Below are 18,604 nucleotides of genomic sequence, written 5' to 3'. Positions count from 1 at the left end.
GATGCGCAAGCGATCCCGCCTGCGCTCGACGCAGGATCGTCTGTTGTTGCCTGGTGAGTTTGGGGTGCGGTTCTGGCAGTCTGCACATTTCCTCTCGGTACATCCGGGTAATGTCCCGAAAGCTGGTAACCGGGTGCGGTAGCTCTTCCGGCTCGTGCTCGGCCGGGATTGACATTTCTCGGGCATGGTAGTCGGCGATGGTGTTGCCTGCTACCTGCGAGTGAGCCGGGACCCACAAGAGCTCTATGGCTCTTCCCGGAGGCTTGTGCTTGGCTAGAATGGCTCGGGTCGTGGAGGAGATTACCCCCCTGCGGAAGCTTCTGTACGCTGTCTTAGAGTCAGTGACTACGGTGTCCACGCTCGGCTGTGCGAGTGCGAGGGCCACGGCCGCTTCTTCGGCAACTGCGGGGTCTGTTGTCTTCAGGGACGCGCTGATGATCAGCCTGTCTTTTGATGTAACCACCACCGCTGCACGGTCACTGTGTTTTCGGAGCGAGGCGTCCGCGTAGAGGACCCTGGGGTTCTCTTCCAGCTTCCGGGCTAGGGCTTTGGCTCGCGCGGTGCGCCTCTCGTCGTCCTTGCCCGGCGCCATGTTCCGGGGAAGGGTTTTTTTCTGAATGATCGTTTTCCAGTCTTCCGGAAGGGCCGTCTTGATGGGTACTGGCTCAATCTGCCATCCTATCTTGCGTAGGACGGCTCGTCCGTGTTCCGTGTGACTGAGCCGGATTCTCTGATTAGAGAGGTGGGCTTCGATGAGCTCCTCCACTGTGTTGTGGGCGCCCATGTCTAGCAGTTTTTGCGTGGACGAGTATATGGGCATGCCCAGTGCTTGTTTCGTTGCCTTACGAAGCATCGTGTTTAGGGTGTCCCTATTCGCCTTCGTCAGCTGGAGATACGGGGCGGAGTAGGTAACCCGCGACACGACGAACGCGCGTACCAGGCGCATGGCATCGTCCTCTTTAAGGCCTTGGTTTCTGTTGGATACCCTCCGAATCATCCCAAGTATCTGTTCGGTTGTAGTTTTGATCTTTGCAATGGCGGCCTGTGCCTTTCCGTAGCTCTGAAGTAGTAGGCCGAGAATCCTAATCTGCTGTGTTGGCTTGATGGTCGTTCCGGCGATCGTGATAATTACGTTCGGCGGCAGCTCCTTCTTGGATTTTCCCGGTTGGATCATGAGCAGCTCTGATTTCTGGGGAGCGCAGCTCAGTCCGCACGACTTTGCGTACTCGTGCACGGTCGTTGCCGCCCGCTGCAAGACTTCCTCCATCCAGGCATCAGATCCGGCTCGGGCCGTCCACACCGTAATATTGTCGTCGTAGAATGCGTGGTCCACGCCTTCAATTTGCTTGAGTAGATCAGGCAGGGGCAGCAGGGCCAGATTGAAGAGCAGGGGCGACAAGACCGATCCCTGAGGGGTGCCCCTATCGCCGAGCTCGACAGGGTCCGACTTCTCCTCCCCTATCCTGATGGTCGCCGTTCGGTTTGACAGAAAAGCTTTTATGTAGCCGAATGTCTTTCGGCCACACCGGGTTTTGTTTAGATTCTGCAACACGCTCGCGCGGGACACATTGTCAAACACTCCCTTCAGGTCGAAGGCGAGTATCCCGCGCGGCGCGTGCCTCGTTGCCGGCTTGACGACCAGTTCGTGGAGTTGGATCATCACATCTTGGGTGCTTAGATGTTGCCTGAAGCCGTACATCGTCTCTGGCATCTGATCCGTTTCTTCGAGGTGCTTCTGCAGCCGGCGAAGGACCATGCGCTCCATCACCTTCCCCACGCAGGATGTGAGGGAGATGGGCCGCATGTTGTCCATCGTGAGGGGCTTGCCGGGCTTTGGAATGAAGCGAACCTCGGCGTCCTTCCATTCCTTCGGCAACTGCGAGCTCTCCCAGGCTTCGTTAATGTGCTCTAGGAGGCCGCGGGCCGCTGTACCGCTCATGTTACCGAGTAATTTGTAAGTTATGGCGTCCCTGCTGGGTGCACTTCTCTTGTTACTGTCATCTATCGCTGTCCACAGTTCCGTCATGGTAAACGGCCGGTCCAGTTCTTCGTTGTTGGGTCCTTCGTACCTCTCTGGCACCGGGTACTGGCCCTGCTCTGTATTTAGGTACTTGGCCTTCAGGTCTTCCAGGAGCCTGCGGCCGTCTCCCTTGTACGTGTTCAATACTTTGGTGAGGTTGCGATTGGTCGCAGTTTTGCTACTCAGCGGGTCGATCAGATGCCTCAAGAGACACCACGTCTTCCACGTCGAGAGCTTGCCCTGTAGGCCGTTGCAGGTCTTCAGCCAATTTTCCTTACATAGTTTGGCCGCGTACTCGGCGATCTGTTTGTTCAAGACTGCTATGCACTTGGCCAGCTTTCTGTTGTGTGTCTGACGTTTCCACCGCCACGTCAACGAGTGTCGGGCCGCCCACATGTGGGTCAGTCTGGCGTCCACGTACGGTGTCTGCGACGTCGTTGCGATTTCTTGGGTAAATTTATCGAGGGCCTTCTTCTGGTCCCTCGCCCATTCGGTGTAGGTCCTTTGTGTTTCAGCTTTTCCCATGTCTTCCTCGGATGCCTCTTCTTGTTCTTGGGTAAACTTTCTCATCTTGTCCCAATCCGTGATCCGCGCCATCCCCAGCACAGCCCGATATCGGGAGCCTCGGATCGTGATGCCAATCACGCTGTGGTCAGACCCCAGGTCCACTTCTTCGCTTCTCCAGGAGACGTCTAGCGTGCCTGATAACCACGACAGGTCTGGCGTGGTGTCCCTCGCGGCACTGTTGCCTCTTCTGGTGGTTACGTTCGGCTCGTTCAGGAGGGCCATCTCGTGATCCTCCATTGCTTTGGCCAATGCTTTTCCTCTCTTGAACTGAAACTTATAGCCCCACGTTGTGTGAGGGGCGTTAAAGTCGCCGAGGATCAGGAGCGGCCTGGTCCCCGCCAAACCTTTCGCCTGGCTCACGATGCGGTCAAATTCATACTGCCGTTGTGACAGCCGGCAGTACGCGCTCATTACAAATAAATTGCCCGAGCTGCCAATTTCTCTCGCATGAATTTCGACCAGCGTGTGCTCGCACCCACCCTGCGCCGTGACATGTTGAGTTGCCGCCACGTTGCTGCGGACGAGCACCGCCGTCCCGTTCTCCGTGGGGTCCGTGTAAGTGACGTACCCCGGGAGTCTTGGTTTCCCGTTTGTTTCTTGTAGAGCAATTACATCGGGCTTGTTTTCTTGCCCGTCAATGTGTAATAATAGTTCCGCTTCTTTGTTGCGAATCCCGCGGCAGTTCCATTGGTAAATTACGGTGGTATCCCCCCCGGTTTCCTTCTTGTGCTTCTTACTTGGCTTCTGCATCATCCTTTCCGGATAGAGTAGCAATGGGTTAGGTTGGGACGGCTGAGATTTGGGTGCCAAACTGCCTTTACAATATTATGACTCTCGCTAGATTTGACATCTGCTACTTTAAAGCACGCTGTAGTTTCAGGGTAATGCTGGCATTAAACTTAATATTCAGCATGATTAATTGCCAGAAAATATTCTTCCCACTTACCCTAGCAGCCACTGGGACCCCGCCAGCAAACTGGTTGAACTCACGGCACCAGGAGCGCAGGAGAACCTGGGGGCTCTCGGTGACCCACGAGACGCCTGCCGCAGCCAACTGGGGAGGCTGGCCCTCGCGGCCTAGTCCCAGAAACAGGCACAGCATGCCCAGCTCGTCCGCGGGATCCTGTTGAGAGCAGGAGTGCACCAAAAAATGAAGACTTGCTGCGAAGCGTGTGAATATCCTAGACAACGAGCTCTCCAGATTACGACAAAACGTGAAAGAATATACAGAGGCCCACAATTAAGACTGAAAATGAAACTGTTCCTCAGAAAGGCAGTGTTCCATTTTGATAGGATGCCTCACCTTTGTCAAGGTAGCCTTATCACGCTCGGTGCTTTTAGTGAAGTACAGACGCATCAAAGTGGTATAAACTCTACCCCACACTTCTTTCACATGAAAGGATGACACTTACTATGTATGATGGTGTGGAAATGCACTGGGATATTTTAAAGTAATGTTGGCCTCAAAATGCCATGGCTGGTGTCATTTACATCATTGTCATGCTGGACACCAAGCAAAGTTTGCCAACATCATCCAAGACTAAGACTAGCTATGTTGCTCATAAACAAGCAAACTGGAGTGTTACATCTGTTTCTTCTGGCTGAGCTCACGTGTGGCAGCCACAGCAAATGCAGAAATGGAGTTAACCAGTGTATCACGATGTCATGACGCAATCTTCTCCTGGGTACCAAAACTGAAACTGCTTTATAGGAAAAAAGTATTGTACAGTCGACTCCCGTCATTTTGACCTCTGTTAATTCGACTTGTTGCTTAATTCGAATGCACTGAAAAAGTCTCCTAGCGAGAAACCATACTGTGCTACGGTAGGAAAACTTGTTTACTTCGAACTCGAAAGCGTACCACTTCGGTTAATTCTATCCCTACCAACACGCACTGGCACCCTCTCAGGCATGCAGTGGTTACTACAAACTAGAAAACACAAGAAATTCAGTAGATGATGCCAGTGCTTCCCCAGGTATGAAGCCCTGTTATATAAATTTATTTTTATATTTAGTGGCAAGCGCTCCTTCTGCTCGTGAAGCAATAAATTGTTGCTTGTTTTGTGTCGTGTCAGGCTGAGCCAGGGTTTAAACATGTCAGCACTCGTCCCCTCATGCTAGTTGAATCATGCTCCAAGAGCAAGAAACAAAGACATTACGGACTACTTCAAGCAATAAAAAAGAGATCTGAATTTGTTCACTTTGCTGTCGTTTGATAAATCGACCTGTCAGATAATTAAACCAAATCTTGCGGTCCGACAAGGGTTGAACTAACGGAAGTCGACTATGGTACGTTATCTAGGCCACTTTGATGCTTGCCAACGATTTTTCCTGGATCTAGAGGGCCTAGGCCTTCATTTATACTGCAACAAAATAATAAGCCCAAAATGTCATATCAGTACATCAGTACATCAGTATATCATATCAGATGTTCGCACATGGATGGCAAAGCAGCCTTGAAGAAGGTTGCTCCACCAAATGAAACCTTGGCTAACCTTTCCTTTATGTTCCTCAGGCTGGACGTATCGGGTCGGTGGCACGGTATGTTGTCCATGAAAAGCAATAGTATTTTCCTTGCCTTAGCACCCATTTTGTTATCCAGCTGCTGCAAAAAATTGCTGAAGAGTGAAGACATCATCCACGCTTTTTTGTTGAAGTTGTAGCTGCACGGCAGGGTCTTCAAGTTATTAAAGCACCGTGGCTTTGCAAACTTTCCAACAATGAGCACGGGCTGCCTCTCGGAACCGTCCTCGTTAGCACAGAATAGTGCCGTCACACGCTCTTTACTACACTTTGCCACCATGACAGCTGTCACCCTTAAACGCAAGGGTTTGCTTGGGCTGCATATGGTAAAAAATACCGCTCTCATTGGCGTTGAAAACATCACAGGGCTTGTATGCAGCAATCATCTCCGGCAGCAACTCCATCCACTCGTTCACCGTTGAAAAGTCCACGGAAGTGCTTTCTCCGCAGGAGCAGCTGTGCACAATCCTGTTTTGCTTTTTAAAGCGATCCAGCCACCCATTCGATGCCTGAAAGCCGTCAATGCCCAGACGCAATGCCACAAGGTCGGCCTTTTTTTTTTAGAATGGCGCCGTCAACGTTGATTGCAGAGCTCTGTGCTTGATGCAGCCACTTGACGAGGACTTTTTCTAACTTCTCATGCTGTCCTTCTTTTGCCGCTTTCCACTTGAGCCCGAACTTGTTGGCATTCTGCAATATCACCGCTTTGTTTGCCTGGATCATCCTAAGCAAAGATCCGGGTATCTTGAGGTCCCGGGCAATGCTGGCTTTCGTGGCTCCATGCCGCTTTTCCGCTTCCTCGATAATATTCAGCTTATCGCCGAGCAACAGAACTGTCCGCTTTCAGGACATCGTCCGTCGCGTTGCTCCACGCAACTCAATACCTCAGCTGAACACTGGTCACTGGGATTACGACGAAGAACATGTGCGATAAACCTAGGCCTCTCCGCGCTACCTTGTCAACGATATGCTACTGGAAACTGGAAGGAGAGAAACGCTTTCCCAACACGACGAGAGGCGACGTCGCCGAGAAGAGAGGGACAAAGTGATTGTGGAGAAGAAAAGGCGCTATTTCAGCACAGCGAGTGTCGCATGCGGCTGCTGGTGGAGGAGAGAGAAACGAACGATGAGACGAAGCAGGGAAGAAAGCTGCGCCGGAGCGAACCAGTCGAGTGGTGTCAAGTGCTCTGCGTGCAGAGAGACGGAGCGAGGAAAGAGACCCGCGGCACTTTTCTTTCGTCCGCCGTTTCGTCCCGCGCTTCACGAGAGTGGTCGTATAACGCGGGTCACGCGCAAAATTGCATCGGATAACCGGGGTTTTTAATGCATTGCTTCTATGGGGACTTCACCGGGACTGCGGTAATCCATTGTAAAACCCGGGTCATCACAAAACCAGGGGACGTATAACCAGGGTTCTACTGTATATTGCTGCTAGCTATCAGCCACTTTATCAGCACCAACAAATCGGATGATTGAATTACATGCAGTTGCATGTGAAAACACCTGTCAAATGGAGGCCGCGCAACCGAGACAGACTGCCATAACAGAGTAGCATCATCAAGTGCAATAAGATCCTATCGTGCCCAGCATGCTGTATATTTTGAGTGCAAATGAAAGCATGTGAGGGTGAGCCGAGAAATACAGTGACTTGATGAGTGCTGTCTTCCCGCACGAGCAAAGGGAAAGGGGGAGGGAGCTCGTGGTAATGCAATCAAGTGTGCGCAAGGGGGTGGGGAGGGAGTGGGGGGAGGGGGTGTCAGGTTGGCGTGTCTCCTTTTCTAGCCCACCTGTCGTGGTTGAGCGCATACGCAGCCTGCATGTGAGGTAATCTGCCATGTGTGCAAAGACTGGGCAAGCCAAGAGGGGATTGCATTATGTGCGCTGTCTTCCCGCGTGTTTAGTGCTGGATGGTGCATGATCTTGAGTATTGTTGGAGACGCATTGAAGTGAGAGGCAGATGAAGCATTCACTCCCCGCTGCTGGTGCTTTCCATAATAGCATAATTCTACTGCAGGCAACAACTATCAGCCACAGGGGCTGAATGGACGTGAAAGCGTGGCATGCTTCGCTTTGTACTGCCGATGCGAGGATGTCACTGACATGGTGTGAAACAGTATCTTTCATTGCCGACTTTCAAATTTAACAAAAAAATTTTTTTCTCGTCTAAATTTGTTCTTTCTCGAATGCCCGTAATTGGGAAAATCTTGTAGCCCCTTTCCCGTAAGAAAAATCCATCGGTGACTGTACCTATTTGCATAAAATTTCAATATAACAAAATTTCAATACAATGAACCAAATTGGCAATTTTACTGACTTCATTATATCAAGGTTTAACTGTACTAGTAATTGATAATGTTATTTCACACAAATGGCCACCGAAGATGGTGGAAGCTCTGAACTAACGGCACTCTTGACTGGTTCCTACGATGCTCTGACTCAGTGTGTGGTGATGCGGAGCCCTCTTGAGATTGGAGTCGGAGATGGACTCTCTTCTGAACACTCTGAACTATACTCACGTACGACCTACCATGGCAATGAACAGAAATCTACGGAGGTAGAGTTCGTGCAAGAGCACTCCTGAAGAAAGTCCCACATTTTCATCCACGCTAGTTTAAGCTAGGGAAGAGAAGACATAAACATCTTGTTTTTACAGCAGCAAAATAAGACAATATACACTGTTGAGTGTTGAAGTTGACTTCTGCTTTATCTCTTATGCATGCGGGCAAATTCGAAACTGTCGCAGTATCCGTTACAAGAACCCAAAAGCGCCATGAAATGTTGCCAGACTACTTGGCACAGTAAAATAGTGCTAATTCTCCGCCGCTGTAGCTTCTCCTTCATTGCAACAGAAAGTAGTTTGTGAGTATAGAGCGTGGCACTGAATAAACCAGGCAAATGTGTGTTCCAAGCGCTCGATTTCAACCAGCAAAACGTAAAGTGCACCACCAGAGCACTCCAGGGCTCTACAATGCAACCAGCCGAATGTAGCATAGGCATACTAGCCAAACTGGCATCGTCATAGTAAAAAGTGATGAAAGTGGAACCAAAAACATCTCCTAGTTGGCTATTACTCACGACTGATTAATGGGGTTTTCTGGCAGCAAACAATGGCATATTGTAGTTGATGGTATATGTGATTAGATACGGCAACCAAAGCTGTACCAACATCCTATGAAGTGGTGAAAGCAGTACCGAAAACATATCCTAGTTGGCTATCACTCAAGTAAATTTCATTTATCTCTGGTAGTATGCAGATAAACAAAGATGAAATGTTATTTTTTACTCACTGCGGCTGTGGGCAGCTTCTCCTCGAAAAGGTGCGATTGCAGCAGGGCAGCTATGCGCAGGAAGGGCCCACACATGGCCATCACTTGCTTCTCCAGCTGGTGTCCTGTCAACTCCTGGCCTCTCTGCCGCTGGTCAACACAAATTGCATGCAGAGGAAGCAAACAGAGCCAAATTAGACTTTACCAAACCTGAAGGCACAGTGCAGTCTCAAGATTTTCCTACTTGCCGAACTGGTAACTTGGAGTACGCTCTCGAAATGTTTTAACCAAAATGTGCAAGCATGGACAGCATGGCATGTCATCATCTTATAGTGGCTAGAAGAGACAAGATAGGCAATGGTATGCACAAGCAATCTCCAGTTCTTCGAATGCTGTCTGCTATACTGTCTGCTTCAGGAAGGCACACACCCTTGCCTTTGCTACCTACAGAGCCCCATTGCACATTACCACAAATAACCAGGCCACACAGCTACAAATATTCGCAATCATCGCTTTTGCTTCCTTCTTATGACAAACCTTCTAATGTGCCCATAAAGTTTCTTCCTTTTCCATATTTATCTTTATTTCCTGGCACACGAATGTGTACCAGTAATAAGAAATAATGGAAAGTGCATTGCTAATAAAACATCTTAACGTACACCTATTCTCACACTGGCTTTTTGCAAGCAGAACTGTGCAGACAACCCATGCATGGCTTTACTGATGCAAACAGAGTAGCAGACAATGCTCACAGCGGATAACGCTTTGTGCACTTGTGCATACCGTCATCTATCTCAGCAACTCCCACCGTTTCAGGTGCTGACATGTCACTCAGTCAAAGTTCACACATTATGGTTAAAAAATTGCGAGGGCGTACATTCAAACTCCTATTTAGCAACATTAGCAACTCAACAGACTTTCGCTGTTTGCGCGATCTCACCCAGGGATTGTGCATTGCTAGAACTGTTTGTTAAAATACAGTTAAACCTCAATATAATGAACTTCAACATAATAAACTTCTCGATATAACGAAGTGTTTGACTTTTCATGACCTCTTGTCCATAGAACACCATGTATTTAGAACCTCAATGTATGCGATTTCAATAAAACGAAATTTCCCTGCTGCCACAGAGGACTGCCGAGACAACATGCGGATGCTGATGGTCAAATGATTGAATTACAAGTGGTTACTAGCAAATGGAACTCTCAAATCATGCACCACGCGACAAGAGCGACCACCAAGGTGGAGCCACACCATGTTCAAAGTGCAATAAGATCCTATCGCGCCTCATGCATTGTGTGCTTTAGGTATGACTGAAAGTGTGCGAAGGTGGGACAAGAAAGATGGTGGCTTGACGAGTGCCGCCTTCCTGCACAAGCAATGGGAAAGAGGGGGAGGGGAGCAAGTGACGGTAACGTGATCAAGTGCGTGCGAGGGGGCGGGACGGAGTGGGGGGGTAAAGTAGTGCATGTCTCGATTTTTGGCACACATTTTGGCCGTGGCTGCACATGGCTGTAAGCGCAACTGAGCACATATGCACCCGCGCACCCTCCTTTAGATGCACTCTGCCACGTGTGCAAAGAATAGCTGTGCCAAGACAGTATGGCTCTACGTAAGCTGTCTTACCGCACGTTTAGTATTGGACATTGCTTAATCTTGAGATTTGGCGACCCATTGGAGCGAGAGGCAGCCGAAACATTCACTCCCCACTGCCAGCGCTTTTCCTGCTAATGTCATCCCAGTGCGGGTGACGCTATCAACTGCGGTGGCCAAGTACATGCGAAAGCGTGCCTGGTTTCACTTAATTCGTACCGCCGAGAATATATCGTTGGTGTATGTCGCGTGAAACCGTACCATTCGTCGCCGACTCCCAAATTTATAAAAATGAATTGTTTTCTCATTCAAATTTGCTTTCTTCAATTGCCCGACAATTCGGAAAATTCTGTGGCCTCTTTCTAAGGGAAATCGAAGATTGACTGTAGTACTTATTTGCATAAAAGGTTGAATTTCAATAGAATGAAATTTCAATATAATGAAGCAAATTGCCGATTTTACTGACTTTGTTATATCAAGGTTTAACTCTATTCAAATAAAGAATCACATTTACGAAGTTATGGAGTCTATTGTCCCATAGCAACAAATAGGCTTAAAGGGACACCACAGAGGGGAGGGAACACTCCAGATTAATTTTGATGTCTGGGGGTTTAACATTCCCCAAAATCTAAGCACACAAGTGTCTTTTGCATTTCGTCCCTACTGGAAATGTGGCCATGGCAGTTAGCAATCAAACCCACAACCTCGAGCTCAGTAGTAGAATACCAGGTTGTAGCCACAGAGTGGCTGCGACGGACATTCACATATATGTACTACTACTACTTTTCCTGTGCACCATCAATGATCAAACTGGCCTACCCTATAATCATGAAGACTCCACAGGAAGCCCAGCACTGTTTTACTTTTCATTTACCTAGGCTTCAGGAACAGCTCGAAAGCTTAATAAAAAATTCAACAGAATGTTATGCTGTTCAGCATTCACTTCACTAACAGTTTCAGTATTCAAGAAGTCCAAAGCATTTAATTAACACAAATGAATATCAAAACTATGATCACAAAATACTAGGAGTGTGTAAACACCGAACAGTAGGTTCCTAATCAAATACTGAATTGAATCAAGAAGAAAAAAAGACAAATATTGAATAGTATCAGAAAATTTTTCCCAAAATTTAATGCTCACAAATTTTGGGCAAAAAAATATGGTGCTGCACATGCTCGGAAAAGACTCATAGCATTGCATTACATAACATTGCACAAGAAGAATCTAGTAAGCTATCAGTAACATACATACAGAAATCAAGACATACAGTACAGTCTATTCTTATTAAAGGGAACACCAAATCAGTATGCCAGCACTGATTACAGCTAGCTCACTTCTAGTGTATGAAGGTCTGGAAAATTTTCTTTATCAATATAATTTCTGCTGAATAGAATCAAGTGCTTTTTTTTCCTCTGAAGCTAATGAATTAGTGACGCTCTGTTGTACTGAATACCAATGATGTTCTCAGCGTAATAGTGGACCTGTTTTCTGCAGCAATCTTTTATTTATTGCACAGAAAGGCTTGCTTTCTAGTTTTTCTCCAAAATTCAGAAGAGCTATCCCAACTTTATGGCACGTGGGTTATCGTAAGGCCAATCGGCATGACAGATGAAAGGGCCCTGCATCACGTGACTCGTGTTGCAACGCCGACAGTAAAGAGCAGACATCGTCCGTTCCGTTTCTTTGTGAGGTTCAGCAGGTTATGCCACCTGTCAAAGATTCTACAAATGACAGCGTCACGGCAAGTTCGTGCGACGTCCCCCCCTCTTTTCCCACTTCTTCACCCGCCGTCTGCGCCAATGAAGGGGCAACCACGTCATGACACTTTTGCGCCCACCATTTAAACACAAAGCTAGTTTTGTGATGAGTTGCCCAAAATGACAACATAATAATAATAATAATAATAATAATAAAAACAACAATGTGCATCTACGAACGGCATCGGTAACGATAGATAACGATAGACCGCCGTTTCATATTTCACAGAAATGACGGCTATGAACAACTTTATTAGTATCCCGTGCGCTCACTTTCATTTGCGAGGTGGCTTGTCGGCTTTCTGAGTGTCGAGCGCCTGCTGCGAATAGAACTGCATCGATTCGACACCAAACCCTAACTTTTGTCACCGACGCCCGATGAAGCAGTGCCGATTAGACCCAATGGCCTAGGCAACGTGGCCGTGATGAAAATCCGCCGCTGGTCGATGTGGTAACGGGCCACAAGCCGTGGCAGAATGCATGCCGCTAGTATGTTTATACGGTTGGCTCATCATGCGATTGGCCCTGAGGTGACCGGTGAGGGTTAGATTGATGGCTGTCAAAGCGGTGTGAGGCTCATCGCTGCATATCCAACACGATCTGCATGCCTATCGGGTGGCTAATCAGCCTGATCTTCTCCCTTGCACAATACGCGCTGCTTATGTTGCCGCTCCTTCTGTCCGGGGTGTCGCGCTATCATTTCGATTGGTCCTGCCGACCCGGAGGAACCTTGTACCAACAAAGGCGGCCCTGGCCAATGCGGCACTGTTGTGTGAATTGCGGCATTCAGGCGCTGCGTGTGTGATCCCCGCACCGAGCTGACGTTGGTGAGTGCTCACAGTGGCAAAGTCTGCTACCGCGTCAGCTGGGGCAGCCCATCCGCAGCTAGCTTGGTGGTCCTTTTGTGGTGAAAACAAAGTAGTAGTAGTAGTAGTAGTAGTAGTAGTAGTAGTAGTAGTAGTAGTAGTAGTAGTAGTAGTAGTAGTATAGTAGTAGTAGTAGTAGTAGTAGTAGTAAACTTCATTTAGAAAAAAAAAAGAAAAGATCAAACGCTTGCCTGGGCAGCATCGAGCACGAGGGGCTCCGTGGCACAGGCAACATTGCACGGGTCTCTATGCCGAATATATCGAATATTAGAGAAATAGAAAAGTAGATGTTCGATTTGCAAATCGAATTATTCAACCGTTCACTATTCGACTCGATTAGGTGATATTAGACTTTTCCACATCCCTACAACATACTGATGGCAGATGTGATCACATCGCAGTGCCATTGACATGACAAGCAATAATAATAAAGACCCAAGATGAGCCGAGGATGGACACATGTCATGACATCGCATTGCACACTTTGCGCGTGGTACACATAAGCAATCATTTTTCTACTTTCTGTTTGAACACCATGCATTGAATGTGCTGCTGGTTTAAAGTAAACATGCAAGATTTTTCCTAGACCTCAACCAGACATGAAGCAACTTAGCTGCAGCATTTTTCAAACACCAAGTGCCTATTAAATAAGAGGAAAAGCTAAATACAGTGAAACCTTGTCAAACCGTAGTTGGCTGGAGCTCGAAAACAGTGTATGTACTAAACAGTAGTACTGCTTAACCGAAATAGCACGAGATCGCCCACTTACCTATCAAAAACGGAACTCAGAGAGAGTGTGATGAAAGGGCACAAAACATGCAGTATTTATTCATGTCGCGCGACGACAGCGGTCTCAAACACTTTTAATTAAGCTGTGAGCCAGCTTTTCCACCAGCTTCCTCTTCTCAGCAAACACCCACATGAGGCTGACATAATGTGCAGCTTCTGACACTGCTGGGCCTGAATCGTTCGTGCTGTCGCTTTCAGCGTCATCCTCATCAGTGTCGTTAGGCGACACTTCAGCAATAACAGAAGCAACAAAGGCAAAAAGTTAAACCTCAAAAAGTTAACCTCGTAGCCGACATCTTTTTGCAGTCCCAGCAGCACTGCCAAAACATCTTCTCCTTCGCATTCCAAATGCCACACACCGTAGTTAAACCTCGAAAAGTTAACCTCGTAGCCGACATCTTTTTGCAGTCCCAGCAGCACTGCCAAAACATCTTCTCCTTCGCATTCCAAATGCCACACACCGTAGTCAACAGTAGATTCCTCTCGCGTGCCAGCGCCAACTTCGTGCCACATTCGATAGTACGAACAATGTTCAATTAAAATTTTTTTCGGAGCACCCGGTTTTTGTCCGAGCTCCAGCATGACGCGAGTCTTAGCTTGCACGACACCACAACACAGGCAATCACTAGCCAGTCACAACGCTTTCTGGCTCGGCGTCGAAATGATGTTGATGTTAATGTGGATGGATGGATGGATGGATGGATGGATGGATGTTATGAGTGTCCCCTTCAGAACGGGGCAGTGGGCCGTGCCACCAAGCTCAAGCTACTATACTGCCTACTGTGCTACCTAGGTTAAAAAAGGAAGAAAAAAAAAAAGATGAATTCTCATAACCAAATTTTCTGACCCATATGGTAAAATTTGTTTTTGTACATATCCATTTTTTCTTTTTGTCATTTCTCTATTTTTCTTCCACCAATCTTCAAATCACCTCTTACTAATCTCTATTGCAGACATGTTTACTTTCCCCCTGCTCTCGCTGTACCCAAGGGCTTCAAGGAGGCTAGTGGTGCCTAAATCGACCGCTGGGCAGATATCTTCAGATTCTAATAAAATATGCTCGATAATTTCCCTAGCTTTACCACAGCAAGCACGTGCTTCTTCTTCCTTCCTATATCTCGCTTTATAGGTGCATGTTCTAAGGCATCCTGATCTCGCTTCGAAAAGTAATGAGCTTCCCTTGAGTTATCATATATTGTTTCTTTCCTGATTTCGTTTTTTCCTCTTAAGTAGTTACTCATGGCAGGTTTCTTTTCCATGTGGCTTCACCCTTCCAAGCACCCTCTGCGTTTGTGCTTGAAAGCCATTCCAATCTCTAAGGCTCGTTCTTCTGCCTGGCGGACCTACCGCCATGATTGCCTCACAAGAAGTGCAAACAGTACGTGTTAACCGATACGTACATAATAAGCCAGTACAGTTTATGCGGATACAAAACGTATTATGTTCAACGGCTGCTAAGTCGGAAATTTGACTTTACTACTTTTAAAACGAAACTACTGTTTAAGTGGGTACGGTTTAATGAGGTTCTACTGTATATCTCAATCGTGGTTCATGGAATCTGACTATAAGATCTGTAGCCACGTGGCTATCAGTGCCATTGCATCTCATGATATATGAAGGTTGCGGTTTGGTACGACCCACTGGTGGTACACAGTCCTGTTGGGTGCTTTTCTTCACTGCGTCTCTAACCTAACAATTTGACCAAGTAACATCTGCAAACTAGAATTGTTAAATTCCTCAATGCTTCCCTTGGCTTCAATCACTCTTGACTTTTTTATAAAGTTAACTTTAAGTCTGCATGAATTTTTGCAATGTTGGAAATGTTCATGTCTTAGCATTGTTTGTAAGATTTCGAATGTCCCTCTCTCAGTCTTCTTCATAAGATTTATTATTACAATCCTGCTATAAAATGCACTTTTTTTTTTCTGTCCCTTTGCTAGTCTATAAACCATCATTCTGAAATGGCCGGCACTATGAATCACCATATAATCTCGAGGAAGGGGCTCTACCAGTGTATGGGCTGCACTCTCAACTTGACAGCCCAAGATTCAGCAAAAAAAAATTCCATTCCAACCCAATCGCAATTGTGTTCGGTGCACTGACGTCGCATGCAGGCATCGGCGAGTTTTCACGTGCCATTACTAGCTGACAAGAGCTGCACTTTGATTTCCAATGTCCATGGTGCGGCCGTGACGGGTTCCTCTGTGTTCCTCTGTGGTAGTGCGCAAATCACAGGCGCCATGTTTTCATTGTGTGGTTAGTTTTCACAGCCAGCTCCTTCAGCTCATCTGTCAGCTGCCGGGAGACCACAGAAGAGGAAGCATTTGATGGCGTACGACGCTGCATTTAAGCTCAAGGTTGCCGTGTACGACGAGGAGAAGAGCAAATTAGAAGCTAGCCACAACTTCAGCGTGCAAATGGCCCAGTTCCTTGTAAGGCCACAACTCTTCAAGGTTGCGGGGGAAAAAAATGTGGTTCTTACACGAGTATGTACAATAAGTTTGGAAACTTGCTGCCCATGTATTGACTCCTTTGTGTCAACAAACACTGCCAAATGGAACCATCTTCTCACTCCTATTGCCACCATATCACATGCTTCAACACTGCCGCAGGGCTGATAGGTAGCAGTTGCCTCAGGATGGTAGCCTCAGGATGGTGCAGTTGGCGTTCGCACGCACCAAGGCCTGCCAACGGTTGCAGGCCCAAGAGTGGCCGGCCAATGCCAACTTTGCAACCGCCTGTTCTCAGCTTTGCCCATGACTAGGTGGCTTCTAGGGGCGCAAGGTGCATGCCATGGTGCACACAGACGATGATGACCTTGCCCACTACTTCGCTTCCAGAGCTGTGGGCGGTACAGCATAACTGGTCTCGCAAACATTTATGTAACTGATACAATTGACAGTCCAAAGAAAGGTCAACACTGCCTTGCAAGATGCAGTGTGATGTTTTCTTTTGGATGTTATTGTTTATTGCATGTGTTGTTATGCGTTATATTACCCCAGTCCTTTATGCAGTGCCTTCCCTCCTTGAAGGTATCTTTAATAAATACATAAATAATATAAATATGTGAAGAATCCATTTGACTGACTCACCGCATGGGTGTCCATGTCCTCGTCATCAATGTACAGATTGCCTTGCTCAAGTTGCTCAACCAGCAAGCCGAGCACAGAATCTGCTGATTCCAGGGAATTCTGCACATGGATGAAAGAGTGTACAGGGATCAGTTTACAGCAACCAATGAACATAATTCTTTTGTGCATTTTGCCCTGTCCTCTTGTCCACTTATTTACAGGAGGTTGACTGCTTGTCAAGCTATACAGAAGGCAGATTTATCCTCAACTTCATCTTTTCTCATATTATAGTATAACAGTATAACATGTAGAGATTAAAATAGTGATGTTTATATGTTTCACCGCAAGTCGCAGGCCATGATAGACACAATAGCAGAGGCTCTGGATCAACTTCGGCCCCATTAGGTTCTTTTAAGAGTGTACCTACCAACCTGTAAACTTAAACATTCGTAAAATCCTGCAGACACAACACCGTGAATGAAAGGGGAACGGTGAGCGGGGAGGGGGGGGGGGGGGAGGTGGCCTAAATCTGAGAATGTAGGCATTTCTGTGTTCCATTCACCAGCCCCTACTAACGTTCGTACTAGCATCCACTCACACTTGTCGAAAGTCACTTACGTTCGTACTTGCATCAACTTACTCACTGGCACTCACTGCCATTTTTAATACCCACGTCTAAACGCACATTTTGTCACTCCCTCACACGTCTGCGAAATAAGAATGCAGAGTTGAGTGGGTGTACTGGTGAGTGAGTATGCTGAGCTACAGCAATCCCAGCTGATACTGATGTGGCTACTGCACGCTGATTGAGAAATCAATTGAATAAATAAATTTAATGAATGAAATAAGTACATGAGGGATGTGGGAAAACAGAACACATCATAATTCGGGAATTTAAAAGTACCATATTCTAAATGACAATGTTTTTTGGGGAGGCTAAAGACTGAAGAGGGAATTATTCAAGTTCTAAGGGCATTCTACATACTCATGCTCCTATCACAGAGTCGAACAAGACACCCACTGGTGAGCCGAGGCTTTTCTGCTTGAACTGAGTCCGTGCCACGTGACCAAGATTACAGCTGATCTGCACCAAGGACTGGACGTAGTTGAGTGCATACAGTGACCGAACCAGACACGTGTAGTACGCTGCAAGAAAAAAGAAACAGAGGTTGGGAGGAGAAGACAAAGCAGCAGTGTGTCTCTCATTCCCAAACACCACAATGCAGTAAAAACGCAATAGGCAATGATGACAGGAAAAACAAGTTTAAAAATGTTGTCTGGCTTATTACCAGCATTTTATTTATTTATTCAATATACCTTACGGGCCCGAAGAATCGGCATTGGGTAAGAGAAGCTTCAAAATATTGCATGGTATAGACAGCATTCATTTATACAAATCATAAGAACACTTTGTCAATAATGGTACGATAAAGAATAAAGTGTATGCAAAGTTGAATATACTCAAGCAAACAAACTAAAAAATGAGGACATGAAACAATTCAGACAACATGTTAAAATAAAAATTGGAGCAATAAAGCTCCATAAATTTAGCCTTGTTATTTTTTATTTTATGAAACTGGAAGAAACGTACAAATTATTGTTTTCAATCATATCTAACCATATGTCAAATTATAAAATATCATTAGCAGTGGTGGAAGAGCTATTTCACCTTTCGGCACAAGTCCTGGCACAGGCAAAAAGCCGATTTGGCACAGCAGCAAGCACTTTTGGCACAAGGCCCCACGCACGTGTGCTTACCATATATCATACAAATTTTCACTCATATAGTCGATATGTTGTGGAAACGGATTTGCATAAGGCTTACCCTGCAAGTGCCATCAGGAAAGGATGCAATGCCCCTCCACACCGTGACGCACAAAAGGGCGCCATGGCCGAGTTCGTCGATACGGCGCAGAGAAGGCATCACTAACAGATAGTGAACAAGCACGTGTTTATTAAGCTAGGATGTAACGGCTTGTGGGCAAAGGCTCACCTCAAGGCCGATCAAGTATGTGCACCTGCACTGAACATGACATCATACAATGTACTCAGGTCATGCCATGCGCATTAGGGAGGTTTCAAATAGGGGCCACAAAGGTTTTATGGCCGCAAAAAAAAAATACTGTCAGCACAATTGCGCACGCACTAAA

At 46.8% G+C, this 18,604-nt stretch overlaps 1 protein-coding gene across 3 annotated transcripts in view; it reads right to left on the bottom strand.

Moving 5' to 3' along the window:
• Window positions 1-18,604, bottom strand: part of Ubr3 (Ubr3 ubiquitin ligase) — a 177,469-nt gene that overhangs the window by 8,653 nt on the left and 150,212 nt on the right. For 2 of the 3 annotated variants that reach the window (XM_050187188.3, XM_055076002.2), the window contains 4 exons: window positions 17,476-17,600; window positions 16,476-16,574; window positions 8,398-8,526; window positions 3,534-3,710 (listed from right to left, as the gene is read on the bottom strand). In XM_050187188.3, coding sequence (XP_050043145.2) covers window positions 3,534-3,710; window positions 8,398-8,526; window positions 16,476-16,574; window positions 17,476-17,600 — 530 coding nt within the window. The remainder of the gene's footprint in view (window positions 1-3,533; window positions 3,711-8,397; window positions 8,527-16,475; window positions 16,575-17,475; window positions 17,601-18,604) is intronic. The other variant, XM_055076000.2, reaches the window with a different exon arrangement.

This window comes from Dermacentor andersoni, chromosome 2, assembly GCF_023375885.2.
Source record: "Dermacentor andersoni chromosome 2, qqDerAnde1_hic_scaffold, whole genome shotgun sequence".
NCBI lineage: Eukaryota > Metazoa > Arthropoda > Arachnida > Ixodida > Ixodidae > Dermacentor > Dermacentor andersoni.
Note: the sequence above shows the minus strand (reverse complement) of the source record. Positions and strands in the feature narration are given on the sequence as shown.